The sequence below is a fragment of the Macaca nemestrina genome, chromosome 3, assembly GCF_043159975.1.
Source record: "Macaca nemestrina isolate mMacNem1 chromosome 3, mMacNem.hap1, whole genome shotgun sequence".
Classification (NCBI taxonomy): domain Eukaryota; kingdom Metazoa; phylum Chordata; class Mammalia; order Primates; family Cercopithecidae; genus Macaca; species Macaca nemestrina.
Genome location: NC_092127.1, coordinates 85,407,525 through 85,428,668, shown reverse-complemented (window position 1 = coordinate 85,428,668; position 21,144 = coordinate 85,407,525). Strand labels below are relative to the sequence as shown.

General features: G+C 35.6%; 1 protein-coding gene across 1 annotated transcript in view; it reads right to left on the bottom strand.

Moving 5' to 3' along the window:
* Positions 1–236: 236 nt before the first annotated feature.
* Positions 237–21,144, bottom strand: part of LOC105486322 (tachykinin receptor 3) — a 113,478-nt gene continuing 92,570 nt past the window's right edge. Inside the window, exons 4-5 of the mRNA XM_011749149.3 lie at positions 4,806–5,002; positions 237–3,308 (exon numbers count right to left, since the gene is read on the bottom strand). Coding sequence (XP_011747451.2) covers positions 3,002–3,308; positions 4,806–5,002 — 504 coding nt within the window. The 3' untranslated portion in view covers positions 237–3,001. The remainder of the gene's footprint in view (positions 3,309–4,805; positions 5,003–21,144) is intronic.

Below are 21,144 nucleotides of genomic sequence, written 5' to 3'. Positions count from 1 at the left end.
GAAAGATTCACACTGAACTTTAGAAACAGAGGGTAGAGTAAATTTTGAAGGCAGATTCTTTCAAAGCTTAGCAAATATGAAAACACTGGCATGATTTTATTTAAAAATGAATCCCTGGGCCGGGCGCGGTGGCTCAAGCCTGTAATCCCAGCACTTTGGGAGGCCGAGACGGGCGGATCACTAGGTCAGGAGATCGAGACCATCCTGGCTAACACGGTGAAACCCCGTCTCTACTAAAAAATACAAAAAAAAAAAAAAAAAAACTAGCCGGGCGAGGTGGCGGGCGCCTGTAGTCCCAGCTACTCAGGAGGCTGAGACAGGAGAATGGCCTGAACCCGGCAGGCGGAGCTTGCAGTGAGCTGAGATCCGGCCACTGCACTCCAGCCTGGGCGACAGAGCGAGACTCCGTCTCAAAAAAAATAATAATAATAAATAAATAAATAAAATAAAATAAAAATGAATCCCACTGAATTTGATTTTGTGCATTATTCTGTAATTCTTACCGTCAACATTCAGACAGAAAGGTGAAAATCTTCTCTTTTGTATTTCACTCTTGTTTTATTATTACTGTTTAAATTTTTGAACTTAAAAAATTCTGCCTATAGGACTCAGTTTAAGGGCCATGAGCAGTAAGTGAATGATGCCAGCTTTTTTTCTGGAGAGCATTGAAAAAATACTGTCCGAACCTTGAGTATTTCTGTCACACTAGAATCGAGGTGCTCGGTAAGCAACACAGCAATCAGTATGTTCACAGAAGCCGAACCAAACCAACAATCCAACTGACGAGGCCAATATTTTTCCTTAGAAATAAATGTCTTAGAAAATTCTACTGAATTTCTCTAATATGTGAGGGCCAGGAGTTACATTTTTCAAATGTATGATACTTGGGTAGTGGCTGATGACCTTAAATTTGAGGGCTAAACTTTACATTCTTATTTTACAGCTGAATATGGTTCCATATGTCTAAAACACTAATTAATGTTAGTACCATGTCATTTACAAATTTAAGAAAATGATAACTGTTTTTACATATTAGGCTTTTTCTTGACACTTTTACATTGTATGGTAAACATTCATATGTTTTAAGAATGAACATTCAAAAACATTATAGTCAAACAATTAGATACTACATAATAATCAATTTGCTTATTTAAAACATGCACACAAGCTTCACAGAATTTATTGAGCATATGGGAATGCTGTAATGACCACTTATTATTTCAGTATTCGATTTTAATTCTTTGAAGTTGTTGCATTCATTAAATGATTGAATGTGTAGGCACATTTGTATGTGTGTGTGTCTCTTTGTTTATTGGTATCATCAGAAGAAATTCAGCTGGAACACATATGTTTAGCTTGGTTAGACTTTGAACACTTTGTAACAATTGGACATTTCTGGTTTTGGCTCCAAAATAGGGAAGAGGTTTGAGAAATAGACCATGATTTGCCATTGAATATTTGCTTTTTTTCTGTTCTTCAAAAATATTTTGTTTTAATATTGGTGGAGGCACAACAACAAAGTGTTAGAGAATATTATTTTAGACAAATATCTGTAAAAATCAAACTGAATAGTTTAAAGGAGAAGTTTGTACTACACATTCACATTCTCAAAAAGTTTCTGCTTTCTTGAGCAGGACTGACCGTATCCCTAATTCAAGGAAAGATGATCTATAAGCACTGAGGTCTGGATGTTACTTTTTACTTAAAAGTATTTATTGTTATGTTATGAGTCTTAGAAATGTGATAGTATATATCTTCTTGTAGTAAAATTGATGCTTTCTTAGGACTATTATCTCATTTCTTTCTGGTAAGACTTCTGAATAATCTAAGGAAATTAAAGGAAAGGTCTCTGTGTGGAAGGAGGTGTGTTAGACTCACCCTCTTGCTCAGCTGTGGAAGGAGGTGTGTTAGACTCACCCTCTTGCTCAGTTCACACATATCCGAACTATTGTGCAGGTTTGTTTTCCAAGAGGTAACTCACCTTTCCACACTTTGCCTGGTTTGCTCATATGTACCATATATTGGTATTTTTCAACCATATTTTCTTTTGTCACACTTAGGACTTTTTTTCCCTAAGGAGTCGCCTTTGAAGATATTTTCTGATAATTTCTCCTAGTCCTTATTCTATATCCAGTGAGGGGAGAGGAAGAGAACACGAATAGTATTCTTCCCCTATTTATTGGAATATACCTTTACTGTTTTATAATCTAGCATTTAAAAAATCTGTGAAAAATAAAAAGAATGATAGGAATTTTCTTTATATTTTTTAAGGTCCTAACTTTGACTACTTTTTAGCTTGGCATTTAAAAATAAGTAATGGTCAAAAAGTATATAATTTTTAAAAATTTCACTCTCACACAAAAAAAAAAAATCAAGAGAATGAAATATACATTTGCCTAATGATTTAACTAGATTTCCTTTTCAGTTAAATGCCATGGAAGAAATCTTTAAATCTTTAAACCTTTACATTCTACAAAATGAGTTTTCTTGAGCAAAGATTTTCAGTTCCTATTTCTTGAGGTTAATTTTCTGTTACTCTAGTGGGAAAATGAATCATTTAACTTTTTTTCCCATTTTATTTCTCTAGGCAAAAAAAGTCCATTTTATGTAGATTTTGTTTCCCTTCACTTATGATATTATGTTTTAAAGATTCTTTAATCTCTTGGAAAAACTATATGTCATTTTAATGTCACAAATGTATATTGCAATTTGTAAATGAGATAGTTTTTTTCTGACATATTTTTGTTTGTTGCATATAATAATTTAGAGTTTTCAAAGAATAAATTTAAAGCCCATTTTATTTTGGGTGGAGGCTAACATTTTATTAGTGTTTTTGTCACATTTATATGCTACCTTTCTCAATTTGACCATATCTGCCTAAAAATTGCTTTCTGTTTCTAGAGAGTATATAGGACAGGACCGATAAATAAGAGAATGGGGGCCTAGATTGGCACCATGATAGACTCATACTAATCTTTTACCTCAGTAAATGAAATTAAGGCTATTCATCCACAGAGGTATAGGGTGAGCTTATGAAACTTGAAGTGGTGGAGGCAGATTTGGAATTCCTGCGGGAGCAGCCATTGAAACTTGGGTCTCTTGGCGTTGCTCTTTTCTTCCGACTGGACCTGGCGGTATCTGCATCGCTGGGGTCAAACATCACTGTCATGGACTCCATCCTGGTCACGGTGTACATACTGCTTTGCCGGGTTGGATGAAACCTGGTGGTCTTGAGCTCTAGCTCATCATAGCTGGAAACTTTGATGAAAGGACACCAGCGAAATGCTCTCTTGAAGCCAGCTCGAAATCTGAGGAAAAGCAGGCCACGGAAAGAAAAAGTTGTTTTTTTCAAGCAGATATGTCTTTCAGCTGCCACAGAAAATTCTACTTAAGGTAGTTTATAACAACTCAGTTTTTGAGTTTGGTTTTTAGCCAAACTTAGAATTGGTGTCACAGTATTGTTGTTAGTCTTTTAGTTCTTGTTTGAATTGAATTGAATGGAAATTAATTTCCCATTAATGAGAAGCATTGATTCCCAGCAATGAAAAGCATCTCATTCCCACCAGTGAGAAGTCATCAATAGCAAACACATAGCATCAGGTAACCAATTTAGTAAAGAAACAGCATATTTTTCTAAAATAATTTTATACATTTACATAAATATAATTGAATTAGGCTGGCTAATTAAGGCACTTAAAAATGATATATTTCAAAATAGCTCCTTTCAGAAATGATTACACATTTATAAAGTCTCATTTAATGTTAGAATTAATTGCTAATCTTGATGGTTTTTATCTAATCATGTATGAAAGTACAAAATCCTTATCTTTGTAAACCTTTAAATGAAGTTGATTAAAAGTGGATGTAATGCTTGTGGGGTGGCGGGAATTGAGATATGGCTTATGCAATTAGTGAAAAAAAAAGGCAAGAATTAATTAAATATTTAACAAACTTAAGGCACAGTGTGGTAGAGCCCCAACTGGGAAGAGAGAGCTTAGGATTTAATTCATGCAGTTACTTACATAAAGTCCCAATTCTACTTGCAAAAAAACCACATTGACTTATTGCAGGACTTACCAACCCTATGAAATTTAACCCTACCCCTTCATGTGCTGACCAATAAAACCAACGTGATTTTATCTGGAAAGCAGATTTTATCATTTTTTTCTAGTTTTACATTTGACTATAAATATTCTCACTTTTCATTTTTTAACTTTATAAACATCTTTCCCTTGACCACCATGATTTCTTCACAAGCCATCTCCATGGAGGCTGCCTGCTCTCTTACTTACCCCACCTCACCATGCAGGAAGGAGGATTGGAGCTCCCCTTGTTTTTACAAAACCTTCTACTTCAAAGTTTATTTATTTACAACGTATCCTTTTTAATAAAGTCTGCTCACATATGCCATCATCTCTCCATCTTACAGAAATTATTCAAGAATTTCTAGGAAGTATCTTCATTTCTTTGAAGATTTGAGTATATTTTCAGTTCTCCTTCAATCATGAGGGTACTTCTTTTTCTTTGGCAGGTAAAATTCTGAGCTTTTGGAGGAAGAAGTTGGCCCATAGAAGAATCATCCAGTTAGAACCCCAAGAACATTGTTTGGGGCATCTAATTATTAATGTGGGGTGCTTTATAAAGTGTGTATGGGGGTCTTAAAAGATAAAGCCTGTGCCTCTTTCAGAGAATTCTTAAATTTTCCCTTCCTTCTGCACTTTGAATTTGCACCAAGAAAATGGAACATTGTATGTTTCCAGCGAAGGCGGGTGTGACAAGCAACTTGCATTTCGTTTTGTTATTACCTTTTATTCAGACAGCAGTAGATGATGGGATTGTACATGGTTGAGCTCATTGCCAGCCAAAAGCTAGCCAGGTAGACCTGCTGGATGTATTTCCATCTATTTAGTTGTTGATAGATTGCAGTGAGAATGAAGTAAATATGATAGGGCAGCCAGCAGATAGCAAATGTCACGACAACAATAATCATCATTTTGACAACCTATAAAGAAAAAAAGTCATTTTTTACAAACATAATACTCATTGAATATAATAGTTCCAACAGCTTATTGCAAATCATGCTTTTCTGATAATACACATCATGCCTAGGGAACAGTCAATATATTAAAAAATGGTGAAGCAATATAGGGACAGTTGCCTAAGGTAAGTCTCAAGAAAGTATGCTATGTCACTATTCATTTCTACCTATCTAAGTGAATGGGTAGTGCTAACTCAAACACAGACAAATATATTTTGATTGGCTTGAAGAAAATAAGTGTTTACAAAAACCCAGAAAGCCTGGAACAGAGAGAGATAGGAACTAGGATGTGGCTGTGTAGCCTGCATTGTACAATAGTGGAGACATTATCTCCAGGAAATCAAGTAAGTCACTATGGAGGTTTACTAGGCTGCTAGGGCTGGGCTTGTTCAAGTTAGTACTCTTTTATAGCCTGACTATAGCTTAAGACTATTCAGATTTCTTTAATAGACTGCTCACTATGCAACCTTATGAATATTAATTTGGTTTCTCTTATAATCTGATATTGGGGAAGATTTCCCCAAATAGTGATTATATGTAAATATTCACATTAGTGTGAGGAAAATACTAACTTCAGATTTGCAAATAGGTTATTGGTTTATGCAACTGTTTTATGCATTAGCTTTTATGACTTTGGTAAGCATAGGCCATTTCCTTTGATTGTATACTTGTGAATGATAATATCCTGGACAGCTCTAATCAAAGTAGAATGTCAGCTATTACTTCTCTTCCACTAGGCCTAAAATTCCTGAAGACAGAATAGTCTTAACTGTCTTTTTACTCCCAGCATCTACCACAGTCCTTGGTATATAGCTGAGATAAATAGATATAGAACGAATGAATAATAAATAGCAATGTACAGTTTGTAGCAGGAGGTTGAAATGAAGGATGTTTTGTGTGTCTCTAAATAAAATAAAATCTATTCCATTGTCTGTGTTTATAAGAAAGGTAGAATCAGAGGTATTAAACACTGAGCAGCTTGGCTTTTCATTTAAAATAATATTCTCTGAGTATCTCGTTTGATATTTCTCAGAATCAATCTATCTGCTAAATACGTTCATGTCTCTTTTGGGAATCTGGAAATAGTAAAAAGTTTAAAATAAGATACTTTAAGCTAAATAATTTTGAAGCTTACCTGCAGTCAGATTAAAACAAATCAGGGAAAGCTCTGATGTAAAGGGCCTATGAGGCACCTCAGAACTAGTAAGATACAGTATTTATAAAATGGACTTGTCATTTGACTGCAAATTAGGGATTCAGATGAAGGTTGGCAAGGTTTAGTCACGAGAGACATGATTTTAGAAACAGATAAAGCATGAAATGGATCAATGTGGAAGGTAACTCTTTCCTAAGGGCCAAACTACTGTACCATCCAGGTGACCAGCACTGAGCAGATGGAAACTGGCGATCAGAGATGAAAATCCAGGTCAACAGCTCACGAAATGTCATCACTGGCCACAACATATAACATCTTTTGATTTTCCCAGTGTTCTTCAAATTACATTGCTTTCTTCTGAGGAACTACTTTTGCATTTCTGCATTTTATTTCTCAGATTTCCTATTCATAATTCATATATTTGTGAAAAACAAGTGATGTAATTTAATTTACATTTATGCAATATTTTACATATTTAATTAATTAATTGTCTTTCAATTGCACATTAGCAAATTGAGGCAAAAACCCAAAGCTCTGACCACTGTGATTTGTGTAACTAAGAAAGATCTTTCTTTTCTTTTTACCCTCTGTTTACAGATAAAAATATCTGTCAAATACCTTGAGTCTAGAAAATAACATTGAGAAAAATAGTGGACCAATTCCTTATCCAGAAGTTTACAATATAATGAAAAAAAAAGAAAATGTACAATTTTAATAAAAATGCATGCATTGAAATGTTGAGTATGAACATGTGCAGATAAAATTTAAAATAGTATTTATGAGAATCTACTAGCTTATTTTAACAAAGACTGACTCAATACATGCCTACTAACTGTAGGTTCAAAGGATATTAGACTAAATGAAATGGGTCTATTGATGTTTTCATTGTTGAATTTGTGAGCATTCTACTATTCCTTGAACAGGGTAGTTAAGCTCCAGCCATAATTTTCCTTGGCTCCTCTCTCTACCTAGAACACTCTTTTAACCATGATTCCCAGGGTTTAAGTACCTCGCCTCCTTCAAGTCATTGCACAATTGTCATTTTTTTTTGAGTGCTATTCTGACCAACTGATTTAAAATCGCAATCTGCCCTTTCAGCCCTTCCAGAACCTCTTAGCTTGCTCTTTCTCTTCAGTTTGTTATGTTTTTTCTTTATTTTGTGTCTCCTGATGCTGGACTGTAAAAGAGCAAGGATTTTCTGTTTGTTTTGTTCATTTGTATTTCTGGCACCTAGACTGGACTTCATACATAAAGGGTACTCAGAAATGTTTTAAATGAACAAGTGAAAGTGACTATAAAACAAAAGAAACTGAAAGACACAGACAGTTAAGTAATGTCTAAGATTTTACTCAGTCATCAATTACTAGTATCATTTGTTTTTCATTTAAGATGACCATGTGTATGTAAAATGAGCATGGAATTTACTGCTATTTTTGCTTTCAAGGCAAACAAATTTAAAAAGAGAATGAGTCCAAAAATGATATAACTTTTTCTTTTTCTTTTTTTTTTTTTTTTTTGAGATGGAGTTACTCTGTCACCTAGGATGGAGTGCAGTGGCGCAATCTTGGCTCACTGCAACCTCCGCCTTCTGGGGTCAAGTAATTCTTCTGCCTCAGCCTCCCTAGTAGCTGGGATTACAGGAGTGCGCCACCACGCCTGGCTAATTTTTGTATTTTTAGTAGAGAAGGGGTGTCACCATAGTGGCCAGGCTGGTCTCAAACTCCTGACCTTGTGATCCACCCACCTCGGCCTCCCAAAGTTCTGGGATTACAGGTGTGAGCCACCACACCCGGCCTAATATAATTATTTTTATGGGGCACATGAAAGCATTAGATTTCACTCTAAGCAAATGTTAAGAGCAAGTAAAATATCTTTGAGAATGTTAACATAAATTGTATTTGAATCATTTTATATAGACTGACTACAAACTCCCTATGCACAAAATTGTTTTCTGACAATTGCTGAAAACCTGCTAAGGCTATCAGAGTCCTTTTAGATAAATTTCCATTTTCAAAGTGCCAAAAGTTCAGAAAAACATGCAAAAATTAAAATGCATGTGGAAAATGGAACAGAGACTTCAGATAGCTTCTAACTCACATACAGAGGGCCTTTAGGACTTGTTGTGAAAGATTTATAAACATATTTTAAAAATTTTAAGAAAAGTTTAAAATACCCTACAGCATTTTTTAAAAGTGAAACAGCAGCTATAATATATTTTCTGTACTTATTTCCATGTAATACTGTTACCTTGGCTCTCTGCTTACAAAATCTTGTAGTGTTATTTCAGACGATGAACTCTCTGGACCCTAGTTTTGATGTGAATGCAAACGTAGGCTCTTGGGTGGGAGAAATTGTCTGCTTTGTGAAATGCTGAAATCACAAAATTGAAATCACCCTCCTGATAAAATGCCAAAGAAAAGAACTCTTTGAAGCATGAAGCTTGAGCAATGATAGATGTGCAGGTACTATGAGCAATTACCACTCTATTGCATGGCTGAACAATGGTAACAGGGCAGACAGGCTATGAACTGTTAAAGAGAAAAAAGAATCAGGTGGTGAACTTTCAGAATCTTGAGATTTTTAGGCAAGATCAAGATGACAATCTGGGACAGAGAAAGTTCAAATCTCTCATCATGTCTTAATAATGTTATTAAGTGGGTAGCCACCCATTATCCTTGGAAACTTGCAAGCAGGATGAAGGAGGAAAGTGGGGACATGTAATGTAGCCCTTACAAAGTTATAGTGCCTATTTTTAGCAGTTAAGAATCTAACTACATAGGCAGGATGGAATTGCATGTCCTCATATATTAGTGAGAATAAACTTTGGATACCTCTCCTTCATGTATCGAAGGGGAAAGAGCTTAGATTTTTGTATACCGTACAGATTAGACTGAAATGCCTACAGCTGTTCTTATCTATCACATTAAATTAGTGTAGGATGGATGATTTTGAGGTTTGGGTTTTAAAAGCAAAAATTAGTTTAGGAAATTAACTAAAATGCTGACAACTATTTAGAAAACTCTAGGGGTCATATTCTTTGGTACAGGATTGATTCTTTCTAAATGCTTAGAATAAAAATGGTCAGCTTGGTGTGACAAAAAACAAAACAAAACAAAACTTCTTGTTTTGGTTAGAATCTCCTTAGAGCATATGTTTTGAAGAATCATCCCATGGACCACACCCTACCACTTGTTCATATCTGTCCTCTGCACAAGTGTTCTCAAATGAATCATTATTTTCCTTTAAGTAAAAATTTCAAGCCATTTTTTTTTCTAATCACAAATTGGAAGATAAAATAATATACTAAAGGGTAAGATGTTTTAAAAATTAATAAAAAGCATCAAAATTGAAAGTATTACTTCATAGGCTATTTAGGTTTGGCTTTTGGTGCTTCACTTTCAAAGAAAAAAGAATTTCAGTATCACATGATATTTTGCAGAGTGCAGGATGGCTCGGAAGATAAATTTGGCCAGTAATTTCAGGACTGGGTGAGAATATAGGCATTTTCTGTGAGTGTCATCTAAGAAATTGGGCACTGTTGCCAAATCCAACTAACATGCACATTCAGTTAACATTAGCCTAGAGCAATGCCTATAAGAAATTATGTCAAGCCCAAGCAAATGAAAAAACCTGTGTGCATGTATATGCAATTATGGAAAATATATGTGTGTGTGTGTGTGCGCACGTGTGTGTGTGTTGTGTTGTGCTTGCAATCTATTTCTTTACATTTCATTGGTCATGTTTCCTTTTTAAAGTAATTTTATGTTTTCAATGTAAACTTGATCTTTGCGAGCACTATAAGATTTCAGGCCTATAGTGGTATGAAACCAAAGGAAAAGATGCAACCACAAAAAGGAAGACAAGATTGATGGCATTAGAAAAGTAAGTACATTAAATTAGAAAAAATAAAGATGGATTTTATGGCATCATGGTTAGAGATAAAAACTTATAGAGGCTTTTAATGGCCTGAATTGTGGCCCCCACAAAATACATAAGTCAATGTTCTAATTCTTGGTACCTCGGAGTGTGTCTATACTTAGAGATAGTGTCTTTAAAAAAGGAATTCAGTTAAAATTAGGTCATTAAGGTGAACCCTAATTTGATATGACTGGTGTCCTTCTAAGAAGAAGAGGTCAGGAAATAGACACAGAAACGGAAGATCATGTAAGGACAGGGAGAAAGACAGGCATCTGTATGCTAAGGAGAGATGTCTTTGAAGAAACAAACCCCACTGTCACTTTGATCTTGGACTTGTACCTTCTAGAATTGTGAGAAAGTAAACTTCTGTTCTTAAAGCCATCCAGTTTGTGGTATTTTCTTATGGAAGTCCTGGAAAACTAATACATAATTTGGTAATGAGAGGCGAGGTGCTGCTGTAACAAATGCCTAAACATGGGAAAGAGGCTCTGAGACTGGGTAACTGGTACAGGCTGGAAAAATTCTGAGATGTAAGAAAAAGCCTAGATTGCTTTGAAGAGAATGCTGGTAGAAAGATGAACACTAAAGGCAATTCTAATGAAGTTTCAGAAGAAAAAGACGACAGCAATAGAGAAAGATTTTTATAGTCTCAGAGATATACAGATATCATCATGAATAGAATGTTGACAGAAATATGAACATTAAAGGTGCTTCTTGTGAAATCTCAGATGGAAATGAGAAATATGTTATTGGACCCTGAAAAAAAAGGCAGTTATTGTTATAAAGCAACAAAGAACTTGGCCAAATTGTGCTTTAATATTTTGCAGAAAGTAGAATTTTTAAGTGATGAACTTGGATATTTAGCTGAGAACTTTCCTAAGCAAAGTGTTGGAGGTATGTCCTGGTTTCTACTTGTAGCAAATTGTTAGAGGAAAGAAATAAGTTGAAAAGACATTTGTAAGCAAAAAGGAACCAGAACTTAAAGATCTGGAAAATTTTCAGCCGATCCACATTGTAAAAAATGAGAAAGCATGTTCTGGAGCAAACACTAAAGGTATGGGTGGAAAAGCATTTGATAAAGAGATTATAGGAATATGACCTATGGATCTAATCAGGTATCTCTGCAGAAGACAGGAAAAATTACGGGGTTATACTAGTAGAAATGCTGCCAGATTTTGACTGAAGGGGACAGATACAGGGTGAAATTAAGGAAGGCAGCCAGACTTCTGCGATTCTATCGGACAGGTCAGTAGAGCTACCCAGCTACAAACATGTATTATCCTTCAAGAAAAAAGGACAATGACCCTAAAGGTGAATCAGAGGTTGGCAGGGCTGCTGCTGCCACCACGGGTCCAGAGCACACAGGCTGTGAGGTAGGGGTGTCTCCTCTTTCAGGTCCAGAGTGGCTGGAGTGCTGCCCAGGACCAAGAGAGTAAGCTATTGTTCTCATGGTCCTGGAGGACATAACATTGAGCCAGCAAAGATTATTCTTTAGCATTAAAATATAATGGAATTTGTCCTGCCAGATTTCAGATTTGGTTGGAATCCATCACCCTTTTCCTCTTTCTGGTTTTTCTCTTTTGTAATAGGAAAGTCTATTCTATGACTTTCCCACTTTTCCATTTTGGAAGCAAGTAACTTTTCTGGTTTCACAGGTTCACAGCTGGAGATAAACTTTGCTTCAGGATGAATCATACCTTGAGTCTCACCCATATCTCAATTAGATGATAATATAAATAAGACTTGAATTTAGCTTTGATATTGGAATGGGTGAAGACTTTTGGGGCTTTTGGGATGAGGTGAATATATTTTGCACATGAGAAGGACAGAAATGTTAGGGGGTGAGTGGACAGAATGTTGTAGGTTGCATTGCAGCCTCCCCAAATTCTTATGTTGATGTCCCAATTCCCAGTAACTGAGAATGTGACTATATTTTGACACAGGATCTTTGAAGAGGTACTTAAGATGAGGTTATTATGGTGGGCACTAAACCAATATGACAGGTATGTTTAAAAGAAGTGATTAGTACAGACACACAGAAGGAAGAGCAAGGGAAGACATGAGGTTGCAGACATCTGCAAAACAAGGAAAGAGGTCTCAGAACAGGCCAGTTCTGTTGACACCTTGAGCTCACACTTCTAGGCTTTGGAATTGTGAATATGTTTTTGTTGTTTAAGCCACTTAGTCTATGGTATTTTGTTATGGCAACCTGAACAGACATCTCAAATACAATGTTTGAGATGCCGAGGGCAGTACACAACGGGGCTTCATTCCAGCAAAGTAGGAAACATAATACTGTACAGAGTCCCAGTAAAAATGAAGATTTCCAGAATGGTTTGGATTGCCTGGAATTGCTTTCAGTAATGTAAGGGATAGATCAATATTAGTATTTCCTTTATTTGAGCCTTTCTTACATTATATATTGTCTTCCTCACAAGCACTGTTTTTCATGCTAATTCCTTTGCAGCAGAAAAAAATGACAAGCTCACAGAAAGTGTGCTTGCTGAGTGAAGTGATAGATTTGTCTTGGTTTTATACAGCTCAATAATCCAATTGAATCTGTCACTTGGACTTACAATGAAGAGTAGTCCCTTTGATTAAAACCAAAGCCTTCTCAGTTATCACACTTAGGTATTCACCTCTAAAGGAGCAGAGCTGATTATACTTGTTTATAGAAGAGAACTAAAACAGAAAATAGCCAGAAAATAACTTCCATGCTTTGGAAAAATAATAGATTATTTGGATACCCGAAATATCGGTTACAAAAAGATTTATTTGCCAGTATTTCAGGCATCCAAATAATCAAGACCAATTTCAAAAAGAATTTTTTTAAAGAAATTAAATGTGGTTTACCTTAAAGGTATACATCTAGCAAATTAACACAAAAATGTAATAAAAGTGTACTATTCATAATGTAGAGACAAATATGTAAGAGGACTAATTCATAATGAACTACAAGAAAGTAGTAACGTAGTCTTTTAACAGGAATGGAATTTGGAATATTGTACCCTTGATCTTAGCCAAAAGGTTGAGAAGGGATGAGTCTGAAATTTTTTATTCAATGTCTTCTGCTCTTACACATGGAGGTGGCCTGGGTTGTTACACTGTAACTTGGCAACAATAGAGACATTGTTGTCAATGCTCTAGCCTCTGTATTTTAAGTTTCTGTCTTATAAATTCTACAAGGTATAATAACAATGTTTTCAAATTTTCCCTCCTGTACATTATTTAAAAATTTTTCTCAACCAACTTTTCAAACATCAATTTCTATATCTTTTTCTTTACTACCTTCCTGTCACCAATTTCTGTTGATACTGATTCTATCTTACAGAATACAATGTTCAGCACTTTGGAGTTCTACGCTGTATGCATTGGCCAGGTGGTTCTAATATCCATTTTGAGAATCATCAAAAGAAAATCACGTGGATAGTTACATTATTCTTTGAGAGAGGTAAAGTCAAAGGCATATTTGAGGGTAAGCACTGATAGATGAGTCAGTGGAGTCATGTCTATCATTGCTTTCAGTAAAAGTCTTGTGATATTTTTATATTCTTTTAAAAACTTTAAAATACATGAGCTTATTTAATCTTTAAAACAAACTTTAGACTATATTAATATATTAATACTTTCTCCATTTTACAGATGAGGAACTTAACACCAAGGAGGTGCAGTGATTTCTCAAGATCCCGAAGGCAAGTTCAGTGCTAGGATGAGCAGGTTTCTTAATTTCTGATTAGCTAAAACTCATTTTGTGTCCACTGTGCTTCTAAAGACTCTTAGAAGTAGTCCCTTCTTCTTTCTTCATTTTATACTTAAGGGATGTTTAAGTGAAAGGGCAGTCACAGAATCTTATTTCTCTAAAGAACAGCTCATTTAAGGTTTATGTGAGAAGAGAGGCTTTCCTACAGCAGAAAGGTGAAAGAGTAAGACAAGAAGTTGAAATGGTGGAGTGAGCATGGCAGCTTAAGGTTGAAGAGTCACTTATCTAACTCTACATGAATATCGAGAGATTTATCTGAACTGAAAACTGTGAAATAGGGACATGACACTTTTAATATTTTATGTGTCCATATGGTACAACCAACTTCCACATTCTTCACTTATGTGAAATACATTTAAAGACAAATGGATAATTAGTATAAATCATTGACAACCTCACATATTCATTAGATTATACTAGACTACACCAGAGGACATGAAAAGAGGGGAGGAAGGGGAGGAGGCAGGAGGGAGAAAATTAACCACAAACACCCCCTGCAAGAAGAAAACAACTTTTTTTTCCAGTACGTAGGTAATGGTGTCACTCCTCCAAGCCTTACAATCTTAATAAAACTGATCTCCCTGCATGCAGTAATAAAGAACAGTCAAACAAAGCCACCCGGAATGAAGCAGGTCTGCTGAAAGGACTATGTTAGTCCTAACTCAGTAGCTAATTAATTTAAGATCCTTTGACATCCATGGAAAGGGAGAAAGTCAAGAGGACTTCTGCCTCAATTATCTTTTCTGGAGAAGAGGGTACAAATGAGAAAACAGTTGCAAACTACTGCCAGCCTGCTGGCAACATGGCATAGGGTCACCTCATCCCTCTTATTCCTCTCCACCCAGGAGTTGCAGGGAGAGATCTTGTATTTTGAAAGTATGGCCTGGTAGAAAAGGCCAGGCTGACACCCTTTGTCAGACCAACAGATATGTTTAATATATGTTGACATAACTCATATTTTTATAACTCATAACTGTGTATTTATTTATTTACTTTTTGAGATGGAGTTTCGCTCTTGTTGCTTAGGCTGGAGTGCAATGGAGCAATCCTGCTCACTGCAACCTCCGCCTCCCAGGTTCAAGCGATTCTCCTGCCTCAGCCTGCTGAGTAGCTGGGATTACAGGCATGCACTACCACACCTGGCTAATTTTGTATTTTTAGTAGAGATGGGGTTTCACCATGTTGATCAGGCTGGTCTTGAACTCCTGACCTCAGGTGATCTGCCCACCTTGGCCTCCCAAAGTGCTAGGATTACAGGCATGAGCCACCGAACCAGCCAACTCATCCTTTTAAAAATTCGGTGGTATTTATGTACTGTAGTATGAAATGTTGAATCTGCCGGTGTCTTAAGATTCCTTTGCATTTTTTAAAAAGAAACCTTAAACGCGTAAATACTTTATTTGCTCTTTGAAATAGCATAAATCTAGAATATCTGAAATTATACTTTTCTGTACTTACCTAGTAGCAAATTAGATAAATCACTAAGCATAGATATATTCTCTACAATATCTAGAAAACTAAGACAGCATGATGTATAAACAATGTCCTCATTTGTAGTTACAATGAAGTAAATCTATATGATTTGAATATACTTATCCCTTTGCCTGGAATGTCCTGATACCAGGTTTTTTTTTTTTTTTTTTTTTTTTTTTTTTCTTACAAAATACTCTATCCCTTCTTTGGGAGGTCAACTCAGGTTCACCTCTCTAAATAACTTCCTGAGGAGAGCAAAGATCACCTGGTGACCGGCCATCAAGCAGACTATGTGGAGGCAAAACTCCATCTGAGGAATTCCTTATTATCTAAAACTGGCATCTGGTGCAAGGGTTCATTCCCCACAATTTTTAAGTAGCTAGAATTTCCATACGTCTCCAGAATGCATGTATGTTGAAACTCATTATACAACCCTTACTGACATCAAGGCACCAACATATCTGCAAATGTAATTATTTACCATGAGCTATGTGACTATTGTGGTCCAAATGACCCGTAAGTTCTCTCTTTTAGGTTCATTAATACCCGTAAGGAAAATCTACCGCTGTGTGCTCAGTCCTTTCTTGCTGAAGTGCCCCTCTGCACTCCGCTGCAGCATTATTTTCCATTTAATAAAACTTTCCTTTTCTAACCTAGACAGTTGGTAAATTCTTCTTATTACCTGGGAGCCAACTAGTTTCTGTTGCCGGGGCTCTGACATCACAACTGGCACTTCCCTTCATTTCTTCAGACAGGAAGTGTTAGATAATAATTCTTTTAATTATATATACTCTAAGTTCTGGGATACATGTGCAGAATGTGCAGGTGTTACATAGTTATACACGTGCCATGGTGGTTTGCTGCACACATCAACCCATCATCTAGTCCTCCCCTAGCCCCCCACCCACTGACAGGCCCCGGTGTGTGATGTTCCCCTTCCTTTGTCCGTGAGTTCTCATTGTTCAACTCCCACTTATGAGTGAGAACACGTGGTGTTTGGTTTTCTGCTCCTTTGTTAGTTTGCTGAGAATGATGGTTTCCAGCTTCATCAGTCTCCCTGCAAACATCGTGAACTCATCCCTTTATATGGCTGCATAGCATTCCATGGTGTATATGTGCCACATTTTCTTTATCCAGTCTATCGTTGTTGGGCATTTGGATTGGTTCCAATACTTCGCTATTGTGAACAGTGGTGCAATAAACATATGTGTGCATGTCTTTATAGTAGAATGATTTATAATCCTTTGGGTATATACCCAGTAATGGGATTGCTGGGTCAAATGGAATTTCTTTGAGGAATTGCCACATTGTCTTCCACAATGGTTGGACTAATTTACACTCCCACCAACAGTGTAAAAGTGTTCCTATTTCTCCACATCTTCTCCAGCATCTGTTGTTTCCTGACTTTTTAATGATCATCAAATTACAAACCACTGCTTAAGGAAATAAGGGAGGACACAAACAGAAAAACATTCCATGCTCATGGATAGGAAAAATCAATATCTTGAAAATGGCCATACTGCCCAAAGTAATTTATAGATTAAATGCTATCCCCATTAAACTACCATTGACTTTCTTCACAGAATTGGAAAAACTACTTTAAATTTCGTATGGAACCAAAAAGGAGCCCATATCTCCAAGACAATCCTAAGGAAAAAGAACAAAGCCGGAGGTGTCAGGCTACCTGACTTTAAACTATACTACAAGGCTATATTAACCAAAACACCATGGTACTGGTACCAAAACAGATATATAAACCAATGCAACAGAACAGAGGCCTCAGAAATAACACCACACATCTATAACTGTTTGATCTTTGACAAACCTGACAAAACAAGCAATGGGGAAATGATTCCCTATTTAATAAATGGTGTTGGGAAAACTGGGTAGCCATATGCAGAAAACTGAAACTGGATCCCTTCTTTACACCTTATACAAAAATTAATTCAAGATGGATTAAATAATTAAACGTAAGACCTAAAACCATAAAAACCCCAGAAGAAAACCTAGGCAACACCATTCAGGACGTAGACATGGGCAAAGACTTCATGATTAAAACACCAAAAGCAACGGCAACAAAAGCCAAAATGGCAAATGGGATCTAATTAAACTAAAGAGCTTCTGCACAGCAAAAGAAACTATTATCAGAGTGAACAGGCAACTTACAGAACGGGAGAATTTTTTTGCAATCTATCCATCTGACAAAGGGCTAATATCTAGAATGTACAAAGAATTTAAACAAATTTACAAGAAAAAGACAACCCCATCAGTAAGTGGGCAAATGATGTGAACAGACACTTCTCAAAAGAGACATTTATGTGGCCAACAAACGTATGAAAAAAAGCTCATCACCACTGGTCATTAGAGAGATAATAATTCTTAATTAGACTTAGCAAGTCATATCTATCTTTTGTAACACAGATATGTGGTATTTTAAAGCATGTTTCTGTTTCCTTTAGTCCATATCATGGCCTATGCATTATTTATCTTTGTGCCCCCAGAAATTAGCATAGGTCTTGATATTTGAATTTTGAAGGTATCTTTTGACTTTTGAAGGTATCTGATTTTCAGACCCAGTTTATGAACATTTTAATTGCAGGGAGCATTATGTATTTATTTTTATCTTACCAGTGTTTCGTGTTATTATGCTCATAATAAAAATTCAAAAATACTATTTAAAACAAATAAAACAAAAATACTTTAAAATATTTTACATTTAAATTAAAATAATCTTTATTCCTCTTAGTTTATGTCTCTAGCAGGATGGATGTTTGGAAACAATAGCTATTTGAGCCATGTGATAATAAAGGCTTAAGAAAGAAATACAATTGTTCTTGTTTACTTAATGTATTGTATACTTAGATTGTACATATAGAGAATATTGGCTTGAAACATACATTTTGAATGATATTTAATGCCACGGGAATGAATGAAATTACTCAGAGAATAAAGAGTGAGAAGTAGTCTAGATTAAGCCCCAAATAACTCAGACATTTTGAAGTCAGATAGAGACAAAGAGCTGGAAAGGATATGAGGAACACGCAGTTAAAGATTTGGCAAGAAAACTTCTATAACGTGGTCAAAAACATCACTAAAGGGTTTTCCTCTCCTTTAGGAGGGAGGATTGCCAGTCCTGTAGAATGTTGCTCAAAGTTTTAGTAAGATAAGAAATGACGGTTTCCATGGAGGCTAGTGTTGAACTGAACCAGAGCACCTCTGGTGGAATTGTGGAGTCAAAATCTAAATGGAAAGGTTTAAAGTGTGAATGAAATATTATTGGATGCATACCTAAAAGAGAATAAATCATTCTATCAAAATGACACATGCACTCATATCTTCATTACCACCATGCTATTCACAATAGCAAAGGCATGGGATTAACCTAGGTGCCCATTAATGATAGATTGGATCAAGAAAATGTGGTTCATGTATACCATGGGAAACTACATAGCCATAAAAGAATAAAATCATGTCCTTTGCAGCAGCATGGATGCAGCTGGAGGCCACAATCCTAAATGAATTAAAACCGAAATAGAAAACCAGATACCACTCGTTCTCACTTATAAGTGGAAGCTAAACATTGAGCACACATGGACGTAAAAATAGGAACAATAGATACTGCAGACTACTAGAGGCAGGAGAAAGGGGAGCATAGGTGGGAAAACTACCTGTTGGGTCCTGTGCTCACTACCTGGGTGATAGAATCCAGACCCCAAATCTCAACATCACACAAGATACCCCTGGAACAAATTTGCACAGGTACCCCATGAATCTAAAATAAAAGTTGAAATAAGAAAAGAAATAAGGATGTTTTTGTTGATTGTAATGGAGGGACAGAGATTGGAAGCTGGGTGGAGGATCAAAAGATAATTTTCTAAAATTAAACATGCTGAAAGGTGTTTGAATGCTATTGGAATAAGCCTATAGGTCATCAAGTACAACTGAAGGCTTATGCTTTTTAACAGAGTATGAGCAAATGGATTCTGCAAACTTTGGGGAGGTGGACATTTCCTCATTGTAATAAAAAGATATGATTGTAGAGAGTATATCAAATGGATTTGTAAGTTACCTGGTCAGAAATCTAATTTCATCTATTGTCTCCTAGTTTCTTAATAACTAGTGCTCAGTGTGCCTACAAACAAGATAGCACATAAAACATGCTGAATAAATATTTGTAAAATCAATAAATTAATAGAGCCTGAGGCAATGTCATTAGCTAAATAGATGAGGAATTAATTTGATCAGAAAATAATGTATTCCTCCCTAAATCATATATATTTTATATAAAATTGAAAGTGCTCAGAAATTGGGCTGCTTCTAGGGTAACCAAAAATATGAAGTGTATAATAGGGAACTGCACAGTACAATGAATATCATAGCACAGGCTTCATTATGCTGTGGAATTATTAGTGATAAGCTACTAATAGAAAAATATAGATATTTGTTGGCCTTATTCACTGCATTCTATTTCAACAGTGGCCATAAAATTATTTCCATACACAAATGTTTTTATAGGATGTAATATTGCATCAGTGTAGATTTATATACACCCTAAAGCAAATATAATTCAAAATATATATTCTAGAAGCTCGTGCTGTCTTCCCTCAACATCAGCAATGCAAAAAAAAAAAAAAAAAGAAATTGCTTTTTGTTGTAAGAAATAACTCAAAAAGGAGCAACATAAAAGTACATTTGGTCTTTTATTTTTGTGTTTTATTTTGTTTATAATTAACAGATAATGGTTGTACATATTTGTGGGGTAGTGTGTTTCAATACATATATAATGAAATGATCAAATCAGGTAATCAGAATATTTATCTCAAACATTTGTCATTTCTTTGTAGCGACAACATTCAAAATCTTTTCTTTTAGCTATTTTGAAGTGTACGATACATTATTGTTGACTATAGACAACCTACTGTGCAATAGCATATGACAACTTATTCTTCCTATCAAACTGTAAATTTGGACCTGGTGACCAGCCCCTTCCCATCCCCTCTCCTGCCACTCTCCCCAGCCCCTGTTAACCACTATTCTACTAGTGATTAGTGAGAAGTAACCACTCACTACTTCTATAAGGTAAACTTTATAGATTCCACTTTTTATGACTGAAATCTTGTGGTATTTGTTCCTCTGTGGTTGGCTTAATATAATGTCCTCTAGGTTCACACATACTGTTATAAATCATAAAAAATATTTTTAACTAGCATTGTATTATGTATATAACCATATTTTCTTTAACCATTCATCTCTTGGTGGACACTTAGATTGATTCCACTTCTTGGCTATTGTGATTAGTGCTGCAATGAATATAGGAGTGCAGGTATCTCTTCAACATGCTAATTTCATTGCTTTTGAGTATGTACCTTGTAATGGAATTGCTGGATCATGTGGTAGTTCTGTTTTTAGTTTTTTGAGGGACTTCCATATTATTATCCATAAAGGCTGTACTAGTTTACAGTCTGTCCCACCAATAGTGTACCAGAATTCTTTTTCCTGTGCATCTTTGCCAGCATTTGTTATTTTTTGTCTTTTTGATAATGGCCATTCTAACTGGGATGAGATTATATCTCATTGTGATTCTAATTTGTGTTTCTCGAATAATTAGTGATGTTGAGCATTTTTTTTTTCATATACCTGTTGGCCCTTTGTATGTCTTCTTTTGAGAAATGTCTATTCAGATCCTTTACCCATTTTAAAATTTTATTATTAGTATTATTTTTGCTATTGAGTTGTTTGAGTTCCTTTATACTCTGGATATTAACTACTTGTCAGAGGCATAGTTTGCAAATATTTTCT